At 47.6% G+C, this 21,142-nt stretch overlaps 1 protein-coding gene across 1 annotated transcript; it reads right to left on the bottom strand.

Moving 5' to 3' along the window:
* Positions 1–1,429: 1,429 nt before the first annotated feature.
* ZNF598 (zinc finger protein 598, E3 ubiquitin ligase) lies at positions 1,430–21,135 on the bottom strand. The gene is made up of 12 exons (XM_083585988.1): positions 20,698–21,135; positions 13,235–13,347; positions 12,063–12,192; positions 11,730–11,941; positions 10,105–10,322; positions 9,115–9,232; positions 7,835–8,013; positions 7,628–7,712; positions 6,413–7,176; positions 5,833–5,968; positions 3,659–3,803; positions 1,430–2,625 (listed from the first exon to the last, which is right to left on the bottom strand). The coding sequence occupies exons 1-12, from the start codon at positions 20,884–20,886 to the stop codon at positions 2,266–2,268; spliced, it is 2,649 nt and encodes an 882-aa protein (XP_083442114.1). The 5' UTR covers positions 20,887–21,135; the 3' UTR covers positions 1,430–2,265.
* Positions 21,136–21,142: the final 7 nt, after the last annotated feature.

The following is a 21,142-nucleotide window of genomic DNA, read 5'->3' as shown; positions in this document are numbered from 1 at the left end:
ATGGGACTCAGGTGAGATGCCTGTGGTTGCCCTCAATAAGCCAGAGCAGACAGAACTGCTCTGGGGGAGAGCACTCTACCTGCTACATGGGGCCTCCCAAACTACTTCTTGATGGGCACAATGAGCACAGGCATACAGCTAGATGTATCAAAGGATCACTGAGAACACTTGGTGAGCTGTTCTTGTTTCATCCAAAAGGGGCCATAGGTCTCCCACATAACCAGGAGTCTTAACTCTGCAGGTTTCCCATGTTTGTGGGAAGTGTGTGTATTTGTTTCCCGTGTTTGGTGGGGCCACAGGAAACATGACCCTGCCTTCCTTTCCAACATACCCTGTGCATGTGGTGGAAAGGTCCAAAGTACCCTACATTCTTAGTTTTACTCAAGTACTACTTAACAAAACCACCTCAAGATAAGTCCTGCATTACTGAGCCAATCTTAACGATCATCTTTGGGGCCATGCCTGGATGTGTAACAGTTAAGTAACTTTTTCTTAAAATTGTGGGAATGATCCAAGGTTTAGATCAGACTTCCTCAACCTCGGCCCTCCAGATGTTTTTGCCCTACAACTCTCATGATACCTAGCTAGCAGTGGTCAGTGGTCAGGGATGATGGGAATTGTAGTCTCAAAACATCTGGAGGGCCGAGTTTGAGGAAGCCTGGTTTAGATCTCTTCCACCCCTCTAAAGCAAACAGGGAGTTCTTGTAACACCCCACCCCCCATTTCAGCAGTACTTGTGCAGAACTGCTACTAAATTGTGTCAAGCATTTTTTGATTAAAGAGCCGGGTGGATTCAGTAAAGACATGCCGATATAAGATCTTTAAAACAATAATTACTTGAAAATACTGACGTGAAAGGCTGCTGACATCAAGACTTGAGCAATTACAACAAGGTGGCAGATAAACTGGAAAAAATCTCAGTTTGGACAAGCAGCTCAGCAGGTGGTCCAATGGGGGTCTGGACTCTTCCATTTCATACCACAGGCTGGTGGAAATGGCACGACTGATTTGCAGCCTCTCCTACCCACAATGCAAAGTAAATGTTCCTGCAAACCTGGATTTGGGGGAGGGTTCTAAACTAGCTTTCCTCATGTGCCAATTCCTATGTGGAGGGTTGTTTTTTGGTGGGATAGATTTTACCTGTTGCCAAAGTATTTGCAATTTCTCTTCCTGGACTTGAACAAGAGGTTGCACACTCTCAGCTGGTGTTTCTCTGGTCTTGGTGAGTGTATTTCACTTCCAAGGTAGCCCACTAGGAAAAGTCTCTGCAAGGAGCTGTTGAGGTTGCTTACCCTGTGGAGACAATGTAAAGGAGGAAGCTCTCCCTGGCGACAGGGTGGAATTTAGATCCTAGCCAGCTCTCTCCTACCCGCTTCTAGGTAAACTCATAGGAAGCTTGCATTTCAAGGCATCGGATGGCAACATAGGATGGTGGTCAATGTGGAGCAGCATTTAATGAGCCAACCACTGGCTGATCTAAGCCAGCACAGATTCCTCAAAGACAATGGAAATAACTGAACTCGCATCACAGAGGCAGAAATGCACATTTTACACAGAGAAAAAGCATTGAATACCATTTTTTAAACCTACATGCAGTTTTAACAGAAGAAATCTGGGTTTCCTTGGAGAAACATTTAAGCTTGACAGAAAAAATGCTTTGAAGTCTAGATGCAGATATTTTCTTAAGAAGTTCCATCCCTGTCGATGGAAGAAACTCATCCAAAAAGCTGAACTGGGGTGAGAGACAAGAGTAGGCCAGAGGAGAGGCCCAAATCCATACTTGCCATGGCACCTTTGCCCAGCTCTACATTCCCAACACCCTTCTATCCTGTGCGGCCTACACAACTTACATCTTATGTGCGACTGCTTCTGAGCCATTCTCAGTGGCTTTCTGCAACCAAAATGGTAACCTTCCGGTTTTTAATTTTTTTTTACAAATGAAAACAACCCCTCCCTGCCCATATTTCCATATTGTGCCAAGGTCAGAAACTAGCTAATTCATCAACGGTGGTGGCAAACTAGACTCCACCCACTGGGAACTTGCAATTCCAGCCCATTTTTGTGGCAGGAGGCCCGTTGTCACTGGATTTCCCCAGTGGCCGCAGCTGCCGCCACCCAGGAATCCCCTTAGCCTGCCAGCACCTTCCACAAACTCCCTCTGCCCGCCCACAGAGCCGGCTGCTCTACACTCTTCTGAGAGCCTGCCTTCCAAGAAACGCAATTTTTTAAAGATGGAGACTGGCTTTATTTAGTTGCCTGGAACAGCTAGCTGATGATCCTGCTGATAGCCTGCAAGGAGGGGAACTCCTCCTCCTCCTCCATATGCAGGGCTTTGTGGGAAAGGAGGTCCTGTTGGGTCAGCACCTGCTGGCATGTGGGGCAGACGCAACAGTCAAGGTCGGAGCCCAAGTCTGTCTGCCAGGCGCTCTTCCGGTTCTTCCTGGATCTACCAATGGGGGAAGCGGAGGAGCCCAGCCTGGCCTTCAAGTCATTGTGAGCGGCAAGCAGTTCCTGCTGCTTGGCCGTGTCCGGCAACAGCACAAGGAGCTCGTTGAAGATCTTCTTGAAGTTCTCGCCCAGCAGCTCCTGGCAACTCTTGTAATACTGAGCTGCAGAAATCAGACCCTTGGATTGGAAAGGAGGGAAGGAGATTGGACAGTCAGAAAAGGAGGAGGAGGCTGGGAAAACAGCCTTCATGCAAATGATGTCTGGAGCGGAGGCAAAAAAGTTATCACCCCCCCCCCCCAAAATTTAGTAAATTTCTAAGAATGTACTAAATCACAAGCCCAAGTCTGCTCATGAATTACTAGAAGCCCATGCTCATCAAGAAATTGCAGGGTCACCTAGATCCCTTGAAGTCCCTGCTGAAAAGGTGAGTGGGCAAATGATTTGTGCAAATAGTGAATCCCCTGCAGATACCACATGGGTCACTAGGGAGATCTTCCCCAACCCCAGCTTCATAGGGACCCTTGGAGCATGAGAGAAGATGAAATGGCCTCTTATTGACAGTGACTGCTCCTATAAGCAGATCTTATTGGCAGTGATTCCAGTATCTGGGAACATGAAAGTACGTTTCCTAGAGAACCACAGGAAGCTCCCTTGCTGGAGAGCCTCCACCACTGCCCCGGGAGATTTTATAAACAAACTTGCTCAAAAGCAGCAGGTCCAGAACAGCTCTCCAGGCCTGCTTTTGGTACAACAAAAGTACCTTGGTCTTGTTTTTCAGGTGATATCTCCCTGTGTTTGACTAGGCTAACTGGGTAAGGTGACCAAGAGGTAAGTGCTCTATGGGATTCACCACAGAATCCAGGTTTACCTTGTGCTAGGGATAGCAAAGTGCTGGCACTATCATTATTATGAATAGTGATTACATATATATCCCACTCTTCCTCCCAAAGGAGCCCAGGGCAATGTCACTGAGCAGCCTTCCAATTCCAGTGGATACATGTCACTGCTTTCTGACCTCACTACCCCACCATAAGCCACAAAAAGCCACCAATGACTTCACCAAACAGTGCTAAAACACAGGCAGACGCTTAACATCAAGCCCAGGCCCACCCAGATACATGCTGCCACTCGTGGGAAGAACTCTCCGCCGCTGGATGTTCCAGTAGAATCGTCTTGCAAGTGTATCTAAGGGGGTCTCCCTGCTGCTCACCTGCCTGAACTGCCCGGAGTATGTCTTGAATTTGTTGAACTGGGATTCGTCTTCTTGCAGAAATTCCTTGATTGACTGGATTAGATGGATGTTCCGCTGCTGGAAGTTATCCAGGATCAAATAGGGTCCCTGACAAGGTTTTGGCCTGTTTTGAGAAGGGAGGAAAAATGCAAGATCTGAACTGGATCATTGGATGTTATCAGGAAAAGGTGTCTTGTTGAGGATGCTCCCTGGAGAGGCTCTTGACACTCCTTTATGGTTACTGATCTGAGGCTTCCCCCTTCTGAGGTTTCCCTCTCCCTACAGTAATTCCTAAACGGTGTGCCACAGCACATTCCTGAAACATGGCAAAACTGCTGCTCTACTGTGAAAAACAGGACTAAATTATCAACCCATAGAGAAAGCTGCCAGCTGCAGCCCTGTGTGACTTTCTGCTCTAGTGCTTATGGATGAAATATTGCTGTTGCTCTATGCATTTTAGAGCGCAAAACTTTTTTCAGGAGGGAGCCTGAAATGCTTGCAAATTCCCTAGAACCAGAAACACCCTGTTTGTAAACTGGAACTAAAAAACCAGCTGTAAACAACACATTTTTCCTTGCATCTTTGCAGTGAACACGGGGAGAGAAAAATTTGTTTCTGGTTCTAAAGGATTTGCAAGCTTTTAAAGCTCCTGGAGTTTTGTACTCCGAAATGCGTAGAGCGGGGGACAGTAACCTTTTTCAGCCGTGGGCTGGTCCACCTTCCCTCAAACCATGTGGTGGGCCAGAGTATATTGGGGGGGGGGGGGGAGAAATGAACAAATTCCTATGCCCCACAAATAACCCAGAGATGCATTTTAAATAAAAGCACACATTCTACTCATGTAAAAACACGCTGATTCCTGGACTGTCCGCGGGCCGGATTGAGAAAGCGATTGGGCTACATCCAGCCCCTGGGCCTTAGGTTGCCTACCCCGGCGTAGAGCAACAAGGATAGATAGCTTTCATCCATAAGCACGGGAGTTTGTCACTTCTTGATCTGACTCTCCCTCTTCCGGCACACTCCCCTTTCCCAGCAGCCTGTGCTGAGGAGCATCAGGTGTGCCTGAATCACACAATCCCACTTTCCTCAGAGGCAGCAGAAGCACAGGGAGAGAGGGCCAATTCCAACTCTAAGGTCACATCAACACCATACATTTAAAGCACATGGCTTCCCCCACAGAATCCTGGGAAATGTAGTTTGTTAAGGCTGCTGCAGGGAATGGTGGGGGGTAACTACAGTTCCCAAGATGACAGAAGCCATGACTCTTCAAATAGTGTAACGCTGCTTTATGGTGTGGCCGTTACCTTATACACAGGAAAACAGCATTCCCCAACCTGGTCCCCTTTTGGACTATAAGATGCAACAGCCCCATCTTCTGGGGCATCAGTTTTGGACAGATGGCTCTAGAAAGTAACACTTTTCGAAGAAGAACCCTACCCACACCCTCATTCTGAATTTGGAAAGTGTGTGCCTCAACTATCAGAAGTTTGAGAAAGAGTCCCTAACCTCTACGAAACCGCCACCTTGGACATTTATTTATGGCAAAATATTTTTAGTGTTGTTCCATAAAAACTCCAAGGACAATTTGCATAAGAACATGCCACCTCCACCCCGAAACATAACTAAAAAAAGGAATAACAGAAGTCTAAAGAACCATAATAAGAACACAATAAATAAAGAGGCAATGAGGGCTTAAAAGCCAGATTTTTAAAAAGTGTATGAAACGAAAATACTGCCTAGATTCAGAGGCAACAGCAGTAAGCTAACGAGCCATGGCTTATAGTTTATAGTTAACATAACTAGAAGCAATGGTATTCATATGGTATATAAATAAAATGGATATAAATAAAACAACAATGATAAACTATATTTAAGGCACTGGGTTGGATTTGCACAGAACACCAAACCATGGTTTAACCAATATTTACTTAAACCGTGGTTTAATGTTATGTGCAAACCAAGCCTATGTCTACAAAGCCTGGAAAAACTAAAGGTGCCAGGAAGTCCTGGTGGTGACATCATAAAGAAGGCCCTCTTCCTTTGCAGGCCTCATCCTATACCAGAGGGTGGGAGGGCCCCGAAGACCTATGTAACAGCCACTCCATAAAGATGAAAGTCAGCAACACCACAACACACAAGAGCCAACTACTTACTCTTTCACAGGAGCAGGGGCAGACTCCGAGATGCTAGTGGGTGGAATAGGAGTGAAGCCAGGGGGTGGTTTGCTAAGAGGCACTGACAGTCCCGGAGGTGGCGGGGGGCTATTAACCAGCACCACAGAGTTGAAGCCTGGAAAAAGGAGTGGGGGAGACAACAAGCAGTTAGATCCTGCACCAATGGCATATGCAGCCAGCGATTTAGACATAGCTCTTTTGTAGTACACGGCAGGTTGCTCTGTACATGCTCAAGCGGCACCCTAGAAAACTGGTCCTAGTCCAGTGTGTGGTAATGGGAAACCTGGGTTCAGAGATTTCAGCATCTGAGGCTCAAAAGCTTTCAGACAACTTTATACAGCCCAAACAGTTGTTGCTTGTTCATTTATTTCATATAATTTATATACCACTTGATGGTAAAATAAACCCCTCAAATCGGTTTAGAAAAAGTGATAGTGGAGATTCTCAGGCGGCCAAATTCTGCACCGATGGAAGAGTCTTCACACCCACACCCACAACACTCACTCACCCCAGGAACAATTCTTCTCAAAACCTGAGAAGGAAGCCTGCAGCCTTTTACCTGGGGGTGGAGGCATTCGGGGTGGTCCAGAGTTTCCGAGGGCTGGGAAGTCTTCCTGAGGCAGCAGGGTCTGGCTGGCCACTGGGGGCTTCTTCAAACCAGGGGGCTCTTTAGAAGCGTTGCAGGTGCCCACACACTTCTCTGAGTGACCGTTCACAATAGCTGGTACATCGGCGTCGGCAGGCAAGGTTGGCACCTGCTCGGCTTCTGGTGCCTTCTCCGCAGAAGGGATGGGGGCTGGTGCTTCCTGCAAGATGGAGGGAGAGGCCGCCCTTGGCTTCTCGGCCCCAACTTTCTTCTTCTTGCCCACTTTGACAAAAGTCTGAGAGTTTGAGGCCGCCAGCAGAGAGGAGACGTCGACCATGGTCGGAGCGCTGCGGATCTCCTGGCTAGTCAGGCCACTGCTGCTCTCCTGGTCGTCGTTGCAAAGGGCAGCCTTGTTCTTTCTGCCACCTTTGCCGCTGCTGCTGGGGGTTGCCTTCCTGGCCGGTTGGCTGGCACTGGAGTTGCTGGTGGGCACGGCTTTCACCATGCTCTTGCCTGAGCCGCAGTTCCAGGCGGAGGTGAGGGTCGAGGCCGCCTTGATGTTTGGCTGCACTTTGGACACCAAGGCCGGGAAGTCCTCCTCCTGAAAGGCCGACCTCCTGGCTGTGGCCGTGTAAGTTAAGGACATGGCCGATGAGACCGTAGGGGCAGTCGAGGAGGCGGCAGAGAGGCTTGGGAAGTCCTCTTCGTCCAGTTTCACCGAGGCTGGCTGGGCCAAGCTGCAAGAAGAAAGCCCCGTGTAGAAAAGCAAACCTCCCCCGTCATGCAGCAAAAAACCCACCGGGAAAGAGGTGCTCTACTCAACTGTTTTCATTGAAACTGCACAGAATTAGATATATGAAGGAAATGGGGAGCCCCAAGGATAGAATGGGAAACTTATTTGGGAGCCTTGGGTGCTAACAGGGGAGCGAGACTCTCTTCAGCCTGCAGATCAAGCTGAAACAAGACATGGAGGCAGAGGCGAACCTAGGGCAAAAGATTCCTGCATTGCAGGGGGTTGGACTAGATGTCCCTCGTAGTCCCTTCCAACTCTACAATTCCATGATTCTGTAACTGGTGAATGAGGAAAAGGACTTTGCCTTGGAGGGAGACCCCCTCCCCTCTTAAACTAGGTGATATGCCTGACCTTTTGGCCCTTTCCAACTGTCATCTACTAGATCAAAAACTCACCTCTGCACAGAGCCCACTGCTGTCGAGTTAATGGCAGGAAAGTCATCTTGGCTCAAAACAGCCTTTGCAGCAGTTTCCTTGGGAGCTTGGGAGGAAGAACAGAAAGGCAGGCCTAACTTAGAGACTGTATTCTAGCAAGGATCCTGAGATATGGCCCCTCTCCTGCCTGGTGTTGAGCCCACCCCGGCCCTCAGAGGCCGCTCTCACCTGGCACATCGGCTGGAGATTTTGGTCCCCGCTTGGAGGTGCTCAAGTCCAGATCTTTTGCATCTTCCTTTTTGGCACGGGAGCTGTCCTCTTTGTCCTCCCCCCGCTTCTTCTCTTCTTGCCTTTTGGCGGCTACAGATGCCCTGACAGCTGCTGCAATGTCTCTGTCTTCTTCCTCCCTGTAAGGATTTTGAACAGTGCAGTGCAAGAAAGGCTAGAGTTAAAGGGACATGTCTCCTACCTCTATAAACCAGGTGGTTGGGAACCTCCAGCCCACGGGGCTAATTGAGCCTCCCCGCTTGGCCCATGAAGCCAAGCCATGCCCACCTGCCTTTCAGGCTGGGTGAAAAGGGCTTTGCAGGCACTGCCAATCAGCTGATTAGTGGCACTTGCAAAGACCCGTGCACTGATTGCTGGTGCTTGCCTACAGCTGCTTTGCATCCCCAACAACCAGCTGACTGTCCAGGCTTCAAGTGCTGCACACACAGAGTTTAATTCCAAACCACAGGGGCGAAAATGGGTCACTTGTCATTGTGACAACAGGCAACTGGCAGGCTGGCCCCGCCCACCCAACAAGCTTGGTCCATACAGCAGCAGGGGAGAGAATTGCCCCACTGGCTGGCGAAGGCTGCTGCAAAGGTTATCATGCTATACTGTTCTTGTAGAAGATGGTGTACAACAAGTTATGCTAGATTTTGAGATAACATATTGAAGTCTGGAAAAACAGAAGGGCTGGCAGAATCTGGGCTGCCACTCCAGGGGAGATAAAAGCAAGAGGCAGCTTGGTGCTGCCACCTGCTGGCAAAAGCAACACATCTCCAAAGTCTCATGCAAATAGAATGCATAGCTCATTGTCCTTAATACCTAAACAAACCCACATGGTTTCTAATGGGTTTTGCTTTTTCTTAGACAGGTATTTTTATAAGTTGTTTTATGCATGGAAAGTGTGCTATAGAAGTACAATAGGTTGTTGCAATGTTCTATTGCTTTCATCGTAAGGTGCATGTGAGGTATCTTAAAACAGAAAAAACAGAACGTGGCTTTTATAAATAGGAAAAAGGGGTTTTGCAACACACCCTCCTTTGCACTGACCTTTCCTGCCTGGGCCTGAGTCTTTGGTTTTTGCTAAGCGTGACAGTGGTCCAATTCTGGCAGCAAGCTCTGACTGCATCCTTAAACTAAGGGGACAGTACATGTCACATCCTGATTTGCACCCCTGTTCACAAGCCAGTTTCCTGCCCATTGAGACGACACCCAAAGGCTGGCTGAAGTTCGCTCACCTCTTATATCTCCAGCTGCCTCTTCGGTTTTGCTGCCCTCCTCGTGGCCCTGACCGGCCTCCTCTCACTTGCCTGTTGTATCGGTCAACCTCTTCATAGTCCTCGCCACCCACGACACCTGGGACAAGAAAGATACGGGGCCAGTCAGCCTCAAACTGCTATTTTCCACCTTGTATGGGATCAGTCACCAGTGGGGGGGGGGGCGGCGGGACAGGATAGGATAGAATAGGATAGGCTACAATGGAGGTGATGTGCTAGGAACAAGCATCAGATAGATCCTAGGCTTGTCTCAGCCAAAGCCTTGCTAATTGCCCCCAACCAAATTAGGGACATTCAAACTAATTTGGGGAGATTTGGAGTTTTTTGTTTTTGTTTTATAAATGCAGGCCATGTGTCTGCTGCAACTGAAATGTTGCTCCGCAGGCTTGTCTTGTCAATGTAGGGAGAGGTATTTTGTGACTGACAGGTCTAGTTTCTAATCAGAGGCAACAATACTAACAGGGCTCTTCCGGTCACCGTGCTTTGGGAAGGGATGCTAAAGTGTTATATCACCTTGCTCTTGCCTGTTCTGTGCTCTGTCCTAGTCCTGCTAGTGGCACTTGCTTGGAAAACACCAGTGGTGGATATGCTTCTGCCTCAGCTGCATGGCCACACATCCACCTCTATCAGATCAGCTCTGCACTTAATTAGCACAAAAGCTGACGGAAACAGAGAACACAAGCCTAAAGCCAGTCTCCATCCTCCATCTTGGATGCCTCCAAAATTTGGCCAGTTAGTTCACTGCTCGGGACACCTCTGCAATGGAATGCCATTTTCCTACAAAATCACATCCAAAAAACCCAACATGATTTTTGCCTCCAGTGCTTCTTTCTAGGCTATAAGAGAATATGCAAACACCCCATGGTAATCACACAGCTGAAAAACACTGAAGTGAATTGCCTTTGTCCTTTGAAACAGCCAGCCCTTCCCTGCCTGGCCAGTATGGCGTACCCTCATTTCTCCGCTGATGCCTCAGCGCATAGTTGAACTGGAGGTCAATCTGCCGGTTCTGCCTGGCCTCTGCCCGGTTCTTGCTGTGACAGGCCGTCTTGTGGGCTTTGTAGTCTATCTCAGTCCGGAAGGCATGAGTGAACTGCTCGGTGCTGCACCGGCCTTCTTCGCAGAGGAAGTGCTTCTCGCGGAAGTGTTCCCGGAGGTACTCATAATCGCTGCAAAAAGGGTAGAGGGGAGGCATGCACTGTGAGCTTATCTGTGGACTTGGTTCAGTACCTGGAAAGTCCATACCATAACAGATTTGAAGCACATTGCTTCCTCCAAAGAATCCTGGGAACTATAGTATAGGGATGCTGGGAATTGTAGCTCTGTAAGGGGTAATCTACAGCTCCCAGGATTATTTGCTGGGGGGTAAAGAAGCCTTGTGCTTCAAATGTATGGTGTAGATGTGACCCAAGTTTGTGGTGACAAATACAGATGGGAAAATGGAAAGCCTCTAAATTGGGCTGGGCAGGATTTGGACCCCTGGGCAATTTCTAGGAGGACCATATTGCACTGAACTGGTTACTGGGATTCCTGCAGAGAATGCTGAGTGAAGAGAACTTTGCTCTGACAGGGCAAGACTTTTCAAAGGATACATATGCAGGATCAGTTAACAGTCAGGCCTGAAGAATTCAGAGTTCTCCTTGTGTGCCCCAGCTTTGTAAATTTACAGCACGTTGGAAAGTTAGGAGAATTTGGTTTTTAAAACAACGGGCAGACCATTCAAGACTGAACCCAGCTCTGAACCTCAAGAACGACAACTTGACTGCCATCTATACTGCTAGTGAGTAAAGCTAGTTGTGTCCATCGAAGGTGACTGCAGTGTGGCAAGGAAAGAACCAGCACTGTAGTCACCTTCAACAGTAATGAGGAGAGAGCAAATGCTTATTTTTAGGGTTAATCATTTCAGGGGGCTATATTGGAAGTGATTCATGAAAGGAAGGAACTTTTCCAGCTGTCTCCAGCTGCATTTTCACCAGGGGAGGTGGAGGCTGGCTTGACTCCCAAGAAAAAGAAGAGGAGGAGTTTGGATTTGATATCCTGCTTTATTACTCCCCTTAAGGAGTCTCAAAGCGGCTAACATTCTCCTTTCCCTTCCTCCCCCACAACAAACACTCTGTGAGGTGAGTGGGGCTGAGAGACTTCAAAGAAGTGTGACTAGCCCAAGGTCACCCAGCAGCTGCATGCGGAGGAGCAGAGACGTGAACCCGGTTCACCAGATTAGGAGTCTACCGCTTTTAACCACTACACCACACTGGCTCTTGATTCAACCTGACTCCTTATCAAGCAGAGAACATGTAAACCCTCACCCATTTTCTTCAGTCAAGGGTTCTGTAACTGAAGTGCAGGGTGGGCTAGTTTCATCCCCAACCTCTCCTGCTACCCCAGGAACAGTCATCTGTCAAAAGAAGCTACAATTCATGGCGGCTGCTAGCCCTCCAAACCTGACCACCGTCTCTTCTTATGAACCTGGGCACAAGCACCTGGTTCTGGGTTGGCCAGCTGCATCAAGAATCTTAAGACTGATTAGCCACAGGCAAATTCCCATCTGGGGCTCCGCTCTAGCTGTGCCCACGAACCTGTAGTATTCCTGTGCCCCGTCGGAGTCACAGAAGTGGCAAAAATAGTGGTCTCTTCTCAGGTGCTTCAATAATTCATCATTATCCAAGTAGCGCTCGTCACAGAATTTGCACAGGGGGTGGCCGCGGTGAGACGTGTCGTCGGGGTCCCCGTGGATTCTGTGCCGGGCAAGGTCCTTACGCGAATACCACTTGCGCTCATAGGTAAAGATCTAGAACACAAGGAAACATGTCGTTAACTCCTTGCCTTCAAATAAGAGCAATGTCATTGGGAAGGTCAAGACCCAGCCCCACACACCAACCAGGTACCCTGGAGGACTCTCAACTACTTGCCTTCAGGTGTTTCACACACAGTCTGCAGCAGAAGAGCTCGTGCTGCTTCCTCATGTGCTGCTCCAAGTCCACAATGGTGGCGAATGGCTTGGCCTCTGGGCACAGCGGGCATTCGTGCTGCAGAAGCTTCCTAAAAGAAAGAAAAAGGCCATAATTTAGCTCCCCCAGGAGCTATTCCCTAGTTTCCCCTTTGGCACATCGTCCTTTTAATTAAAGCACCAGCAGGAGGAGAAAGGCACTGTATACATCAGGTGTGGAGAACCCCTCAAGATGTACAAATCCCATCAGCCCCAGCAAGAATGGCCAATGGGCAGGGATTCTGGGATGTTTGGCAATATCTGGAGGGTCAAAGGTTCCCTGCACCCGAAATAGCTTAGTGCATACTTCTGCAACGTTCAATATAGATCACTTACAAACACACACAGAGTCAGCATCAAGAAAACCTATAATGCTTGTTTTGCATAGTTTGCCCTTCTTGTTTAGGAATTGAAAACCCACCCCCTGGCCATGGAAATCCAACTGAGCTCCCATTCTGGTTTCTTGAGATTTCATCAGATATTGCCCTCAGACTCTTAGGTAGGGCAGACTTCACCAACGTGGTCCTCTTCAGGGGTTTGAGACTATAATTCCAAGAGGCTAGGGCAGATGGAAGCTCTAGTCCAAAATATCTGCTAGGTGCACTTTTAAATACTATCTTGAATCATCCACCACATAGGCCATGTTTCCAAGCAAGAGACCAGACAGACTCCATGAACTCTGAGTAAACCCCACGGTGCCATGAATCAGGATTTGGCACAGAGATTCCTGAAGAGGAAACCAATGTATATAGATGGCTATCTTCTAGGTCATGGGTAGGAAAACTAAGGCCCAGGGGCCGGATCTGGCCCAATCGCCTTCTAAATCTGGCCCATGGATGATCCGGGAATCAGCGTGTTTTTACATGAGTAGAATGCATCCTTTTATTTAAAATGCACCTCTGGGTTATTTGTGGGGCATAGGAATTCGTTCATCCCCCTCCCCCGCAAAATACAGTCTAGCCCCCCACAAGGTCTGAGGGACAGTGGACCGGCCCCCTGCTTTAAAAGTTTGCTGACCCCTGTTCTAGGTGCTCCTTTTTGGGATGGGACACTTTGCCCAATTTATCTAAGGGGAGTAAACTGCAGAAGATTTACCTATAGAGAGCATAAACTTTTCCATCAGTAAAATAGATGTCATATTTCTTCTCGTGCTGCAACTGGTTGAGTGCAATAGTTGAAAAGGATGCCAACTTCTTCCCAAAGACCACCTACAGAGAACACAAGGAGGAGAGTTAGAGGGCTTGCTGGGCCCATGACTGATGATACATACAGAGCTATGTTCCATTGGCCCAGTCCTAAAAGCTGGAATCCATACGGTAGATTCTGGAGTGGTGATCAGTGGATGCAGATAACACCTAGTGGATAAAGTGTGGAGTCTTGATGAGGAAGACACAGATTTGAATCTTAGCTGAATGCACTCACATTCTAACCTCTTTCACATGAGAGACATTAAACAAGGATGAACCATTGCTGCCAATGAGCCAGTGGAACGAAGCAGGAAAGAAGAGAAGATATCAATAGTTTTACCCAGATGAGCTACTTAAGCCATGTGAGCTCCCTGAGAAATTTAGCTGTGGCTTTCAAAACATGTAGGTTGCTAATCCGGCATGTGTACAACAAGAGGGGCTGGACATGGGGCTGTGATGTGTGAAAAAAGCTTGAACAAAGTCACGAGCCAAAACAAGTCTACAGCCTTTAAAAGGGGTGAGTAGTTTGCAGACCGCAGACTCCATTCAGCTCACATATTTCATTGGTTCTGCTCTGTGCCTGCCTCAAGGACTTTTGCCTGGCTGGAATGTGTCCTTGAACTGTGACTATGCTGCTTGCTTGTCTAGACTAGGAATGAAGAGGGATGGGTGGGTATATTCTTTACACATACAACATGTATAAAACACACACAAGTGTGTGGCACACAGAGACAAACCTCTGCCTTTTGAATGGCTGAGAAGTAGCCCACTACGCAATGATAAGATTCATAACAGTTACCACATCCACCTTTGACTTGGGCCCTGCCCACCTCTGGCGTGCAGCCCCCAGAACGATGCCCATGAGGGAACATTGCCCTTGTGGGGCTGGGGGGGGGAGTCTCCTCTCTAAACTCATTGCCTGGTCCTGCATTTGTGGGTAGCAAAAACCAAGGACTTACGCAACCCCTTCCTTGCAGGAATACCCAAAACTGGGGGGGGGGGCACTAGGCAGTTGCAGAGGGACTTAACTAATCACATGGGTACTTCCACCATTCTGAAGGACTAAAATGCTCACGATAGAAGTCGCTTACTATCCAGCAGTTCCAGTTGAACTTTTAAAAAAAAAAGTTTCACAGATTATTGGTGTGTTGCTCACCCCTCCCTCAGTGACTGGCGCGGTCGGCTGAGCTTTCATTTCCTCGCAATTTAAACATTATGTAAGAGGAAGTGCCTCTGGCTGGTGACACACCATTCCAAGAATAAATGGAATGCATCATCTCCACTGGGCATGAGAAAAATCCAAGCAAGCGAGTCATAAACCAGGATTGTTGTTGAAAAGGCTTGGGGTGGGGGGTTGTTCTTATGAACAACCCAAGTTACTGAGGGGGCGAGCCAACTCTAGGGGAAGTCACAAGATTCTGGCTAGCTACACCGCACCACTGAGACACTGTCACTAAGAGAAACTGCCCGCAGGTTTTTCTTTGTGGCCACAAGGGACAGAAATGCCTCTTTCAAAATGCTGAATCTTCAACATCTCCTATGTCTGTGAAGTTACTGGATTCTCTGGCTTGGTCCATACTTGTCTGCACACTGGGTAGCACTCAGCCACTCCTTATTTGTCAGCCTAACCTAACTGCCATGATTCTGTCTGACCATAGTTCTGTGACAGAGTACATGTTAGGCATGCAGAAGGTTCCCGGTTCAGTCCTTAGCAGTTAAAAAGTTGAAGTAGGAGATACTCTGGAGAACCACTGCAAGTCAGTGTCAATTTCAGACATTGCAGACTACAACTCCCATCATCCCTGGCAAGTAGCCACACTGGCTAGAGTTGTAGTCCAAAACCTCTGGAGGGTTCCATGTGGCCCCAATGGTCTGACATGGTATGAGGAAGCTTCTTAAGCACCAATGGTTGTTCTGAATTATACAGGGCTGGGAGTGGCCGATGGGACCATATAACACCACTCCTAAAGGATTGGCTCCCAGTGCATTTCCAAGCACAATTCAAAGTGTTGGCCCTAAACGGCCTCAGCCCGGTATACCTGAAAGAGCGTCTCCACCCCCATCATCCTCTGAGGGTCTTCTGCTGGTTCCCTCACTGCAAGAAGCAAAGTTACAAGGAACCAGGAAGAGGGCCTTCTTGGTAGTGGCACCCTCCCTGTTGAACACCCTCCCTTCAGATGCCAAGGAAATAAACAACTATCTGACTTTTAGAAGACATCTGAAGGCAGCCTGTTTAAGGAAATTTTTAATGTTTGATAGTGTTTTTACCATTCTGCTGGGAGCTGCTCAGAGTGGCTGGGGAAACCCAGTCAGATGGGTAGGTTATAAATAATAAAATTATCATTATCATTATTATTCTAAGAAAGGTCAGGATGCAAAACAATTAATTAATATTCCTGAATAAAGGAGAGGCTGCCACTGATGTCATCACCAGGGGACCATCTACAGAGAACCTCAAAGTCTTCAGCAGAAGAGACTGGAGGAGCTGACTTTCCCACATGTGAGGCCTGAGCATTCCTGAGCTTTACAGATACTGCCCAATGTCCAAGGTAGGGCTGGCTGCCAATGTGCAACAGAGAGAGGTCCCCCTGCTCCCAACTCTACCAATCTAACCCTGCCTGCCATCTCACTCTGGTTCCCTCTATTCCAAGCCCAAAAGAGCCACTTCCAGTGCAAAGGCAGTTTGACGAGGTACAGAATCACAGCAATCTACTCCAGTACTTGGCAGCAGCTGTAACAGGATGCTGCATTGCTAAGAGCATGGAGGAAGGCAAAATAGGGTGTGATAAGGAAAAAAGAACAAGGCAGATTGCCAGCACTGCAGACACAAACACACAAGGACATCTGGGTCGTTTGCTATGGTGGGTTTATGGTGGCTAGTACAGTATGGTACTAGTACCCTGGGAATAACCATCCACGTGCCCCTGTTCCTTCTGTCTCACTTTTTACAAAGTACCCAGTGACATTTTTGTCCTCTGTTTACTTGTTAACTCTCTCTCACACCTGCCAACTCTCTTGGGGGAAATCAGTTTTAGCAGAGGCAGAGGTGTAGCCTTTTTATGTAAAATGAAACTTAGCACAATATGCCATATAAGCAAGCAGAGAGGACCACAGGACGCTGCCTTATCCTGAAACACAGGCCCATCTAACTCAGTAATGTCCACACTGAATGGCAGCAGCGCTCCAAGGGACACATGGGATATTCCAAGCCCCTACCTAAAGATGCCATCAGGGATTGAACCTGGGGCTCTCTGCATGCAAAGCAGGGGCTCTACTACCAATAACCTGCCTGAGACATGGAAATAATATGGCAGTGTGAGCACTGTACTTTGTATTATACTCTCATTCTGTAAGTAGCTAACACACACACACACACACACACACACACACACACACACACACACACACCCCACCTGCTATGCAAGTATCTTACACCCTGAAGCTCCCTGCCACTGAACTTATGAATGGGCACATGGAATAGGGTGATCACAAGGAAATCAACAATGTCATGCAATGACCTCCTGGGCAAGGTGCTCTCTCTCTCTCTCTCCTGCCTATTTTCCCATGTCAGTATCTTTTGGACTATTGCATGTCCCATTTCCCCTTGCCCCCCCCCCCCCAAACATTCCCAAAGTACAGGACCTGAATAAGCTGGAAATGCTAATGCCTACAACAGATTTACTCCCAAGAAGAATGATCTAATTGAACCTTGATCTTTAAGCAAACATACTGTTCCTGCAACTGGAACAAAAATGATATCACTTGCTGCTGGACTGAAGCCAAGGAGGACAAAGAGAGCAGCCATTCGTTCTTGAATGTACAACAGTAGGCACCTTATGGGCATATCTACAAAATAAGCTCCCTGCTGGAACAGCCAGAGGTGTTCTGTTACTGGGAGATTCACTTATGTCCCCAAATACACGAGATAAACCTAGATTAAACATTTTCAGGATTTTTCTATATGGAGGATCCTTAATATTCACTTGCATATCACTAGACCAGGGTTGGGGGAGCTTGTGGTCTCCCAGGTGTTGCTGGACCCTGCCATTGGCCCCACCCAGCATAGCCAATGATTAGAGAAGTCCATGGCTTTCCCGCCTTTGCAGTAGAGCAGCCATTGCCCACCCAACACCCTCCAGACTAAAGGTCTATCCCATTTTAGTGTTCAGACTCTGAACAAATATTCAGCCCCATATGGAGACTGCTGGTTCCCAAAGGCTCATTGTACTTTTAAGACACATTGTTAAGTACATAACCAATACTGAATTTGATTAATCAAGATGTGACACCTGATACTAATGAGGTATATTCCTCATTGGTAGCATTCAGGGAAGCACTGAAGTAACAGGATCAGTAACAACAGTGAGGCACAGCAATGGTCAGAGAGCAATAGCAGAATGTACACACTGAATCTCTTCTGTCTCACAATTCTGCCAGATGAGCAGAGAGAAGCCTCAAAACATACAACACTCAGGCAGCCTGGATTCTCTGAATGTAACCTGGCAAGAAAGGGGAGTGGCAAGGAACAAGGGATGACTGGAAATTTGTTAAAACTGGGCTAGCAGAACTACCCAAGAGAGCAGGAAGAGCAAAGGTTGTGCCTCTCCAGGTGTTGTTGGGCCATCCTCTTTTTATAAGAAAATAAACATATTTTTAATTGATTTTCAAGAAAAAGAACATGTAAACATATCCCTTCCCACAACAGATTTCCAATCGCCATTGACAACTTGCCATGCTGGTCAATGAGGAATTTTAGTCCAGCAACTTCTGGAGGTCATAATGTTGGCTAACCCTGCATTAGAAGCTTCAGGTACTGGCGAGTAGAAACTAAGAAAATGGTGTCAAGCCAGTTTTAGCAGAATTCCAGGAAACTGTACAAAGATTTTGAACCAGATGGACCACAATGATACAGTGGTACCTCGGGTTAAGAACTTAATTCGTTCTGGAGGTCCGTTCTTAACCTGAAACTGTTCTTAACGTGAGGCACCACTTTAGCTAATACGGCCTCCCACTGCTGCTGTGCCGCTGCCACGTGATTTCTGTTCTCATCCTGAAGCAAAGTTCTTAAACAGAGGTACTATTTCTGGGCTAGCGGAGTCTGTAACCTGAAGCATCTGTAACCCGAGGTACCACTGTACTTGATCTTAGCCAACAGGCCGAGAAGCAATGGTAACACACTAGTACTACCCAGCACAAGACACCACAACATCCATCAAAATATGAACTGTCCATTAGAGAGCGTAAGTAGGGACAAAGCTCAGTTAAATTGCATGAATCCTAGAAGTGGAGCTTTAAAGTAGTGTCGAAAGCCCAGAGAATGGCAGAGAAATACTGGAGACCATCTGAGAACCAGATACAGTGGTACCTCGGGTTAAGTACTTAATTCGTTCTGGAGGTCCGTTCTTAACCTGAAACTGTTCTCAACCTGAAGCACCACTTTAGCTAATGGGGCCTCCCGCTGCCACCGGAGCACGATTTCTGTTCTCATCCTGAAGCAAAGTTCTTAACCCGAGGTACTATTTCTGGATTAGCGGAGTCTGTAACCTGAAGCGTATGTAACCTGAAGTGTATGTTACCCGAGGTCCCACTGTACAAGCTTTCTTTGAGGGATGGCTATGCAGGCAGAAGCATAGTAATTCAAAGTCAAAGGGTATGTAGATACCCAAGGCCAGCCTCAGGGTTGAATGCAACTCTCTCTATTAAAAACTCCTCTATCAGTTGGCAAGGAGTAGACAATATGTCTCCATAGCCTTCTGTGGCCTGGACACATTAAATCCCCAAATTATGATGTTAGCAGCACCAAAAGAATGAGAAGCCAAACTGGCTTTACTGCAAAGTGAGGCTTGTCTTGAATTAGGAGGTGTTAAATAAGCAAAAAGGGTGAGTCTGCAACTCCACCCCTGTGTGTATACGTGTTTGTTATACATCTCATGCAGAGCTCACAAGTACTGTTTCCTATTCTGTTGAAATAACTGACCTTCATAGCTTCTCCTTCCAAAACAATAAAAGGAAAATACTTTGTGAAGGTCACATGGTTCTTACAAGAACATGCTGTTATGTACAGTATTCCAAACCAGAGGACTGCACAAGATAGTTGTATGAACATTTAAACAGAAGAGATGTGTAAGCGACTGGCCACCGAGTTACAGATTTCAGCAGCTGTCTATGCACTTCAAACTCATCCCATACACAGAAGGGGCTTGGCTCAACAAATACTCTTTGGTAGATTAAGAGGTGGCAACTCAACCCTTTGGAGCATAAATGGATCAGCAAGTCCCATAGAACAGATCCCTCACATAAACAGCCAGCTGTTCATCATCTAAGATACTGATACTCAGAGGTTGACTGTCTCTGAGCTTGGAGGTTTTATCAACCTATTATGGTTAACAGCTAAGAACATAAGAGACCTGCTGGATCAGACCAAACAGCCTTCTTTCACTGTTGATCCCCAGCAACTGATGATGATGATGATGATGATAATAATAATAATAATAATAATAATACAACAATAATAATAACAATAATACTTTTTCAAATAAAATAAAGCAGGTAACACTAACAAAAGTCCACTGCTCATTTTTTCACTTTGGTGATAAACAATATTAGCCACACTCAGATCAGGCCCAATGAAATTGGTAGGCCTAATTACTAATACTGCCAATTGATTTTGTGGGATCTGTTCGCAATAATGATGGATGGATTTCACCCCCACCCCCACTAGTAATGTCAGATAGTGGGCTGTACTAAACTAAATTCTACACTGGGCAGATCCAGTGAAACCAATGAACCAGAGTTACTTATGTCCATTAATTTAAATGAGTCTACTCTGGGTATGACTAATGCTGGACACGATCCAGAGTGAGTGTGTGTGTATATGTATATATTCTACACTTACTTATAATACACTCAATAGTACAAAACTGAAGTAACGAATGCCTAGAATATATGAATGAAAGTAGAAATATATAGATATATTTCTAATGAGTGTTCATCACACAAACATATATTTACATTATTATCAGTTTAGCAGTTCTGAAAATAAAGGCATTTTTTGTTTTTCAGATCTCTTTAGATCTTGTTTTCCGTGTATGAGAGAGAGAGAAAGAGAGCGAGCGAGATACAGATAGCTATAAATCTTCCCCTTTTAGAGGTATCTCAGAAGCATTTGCCATCCGTAGTGGGCTGTATGGATATATAGTATTATTTGTTTTTTATGTAACCTGCCTCGGGACCCTTGGGCGGGGGTCGGGGCAGGGCAGGTAACAGATACAAGAAGTAAAACTGAAAGCCAGAGCCGGCCGTGGCCATGCGAAGAACAGGGAGCCTGCCTCCCTTCCTCCCTCCCGGCACCGGCTCCCCGGCCGCGCTCACCTGGGCCAGCTCCTCCCGGCAGACGGCGCAGTAGCGCACCCCGCAGAGCGCCCGCATCCGCACGGAGCAGCGGTAGCAGATGGGGTGCTCGCACCGGCCCAGCGCCACCACCTCTAGCTCTCCGCAACACAGCACGCAGCTGCTGGGTGTCTCCGAGCCGCGCGGCTCCGGCCGAGGCGAAGCCGCCATGGCGTTCCCTCGCCGTCCTTTCGGCTGCCTGCCTGCCTGGCCGGCCACGCCGCCCCTGCGGCCTACTAGGCCCGGAGCGCAGCCTAGCAACCGCCCCCCTCGCCCGCACAGAGACGTCGGCCTAGAGCGGCGGCGGCAGCGCCGCCTATCAGCGAGCGAGTGCGCGCGCACGCTTCCACGTCACCGCCGAGATCTTTTGACGAAAAGCGCCACCGACGCCGCCTCCTGCGTCGCATAGACTTAATGCATAGACTGA

Source organism: Podarcis filfolensis (genome assembly GCF_964270895.1).
Source record: "Podarcis filfolensis genome assembly, chromosome: 14".
NCBI classification, from domain to species: domain Eukaryota; kingdom Metazoa; phylum Chordata; class Lepidosauria; order Squamata; family Lacertidae; genus Podarcis; species Podarcis filfolensis.
This window is presented reverse-complemented; position numbering and strand designations above follow the sequence as displayed.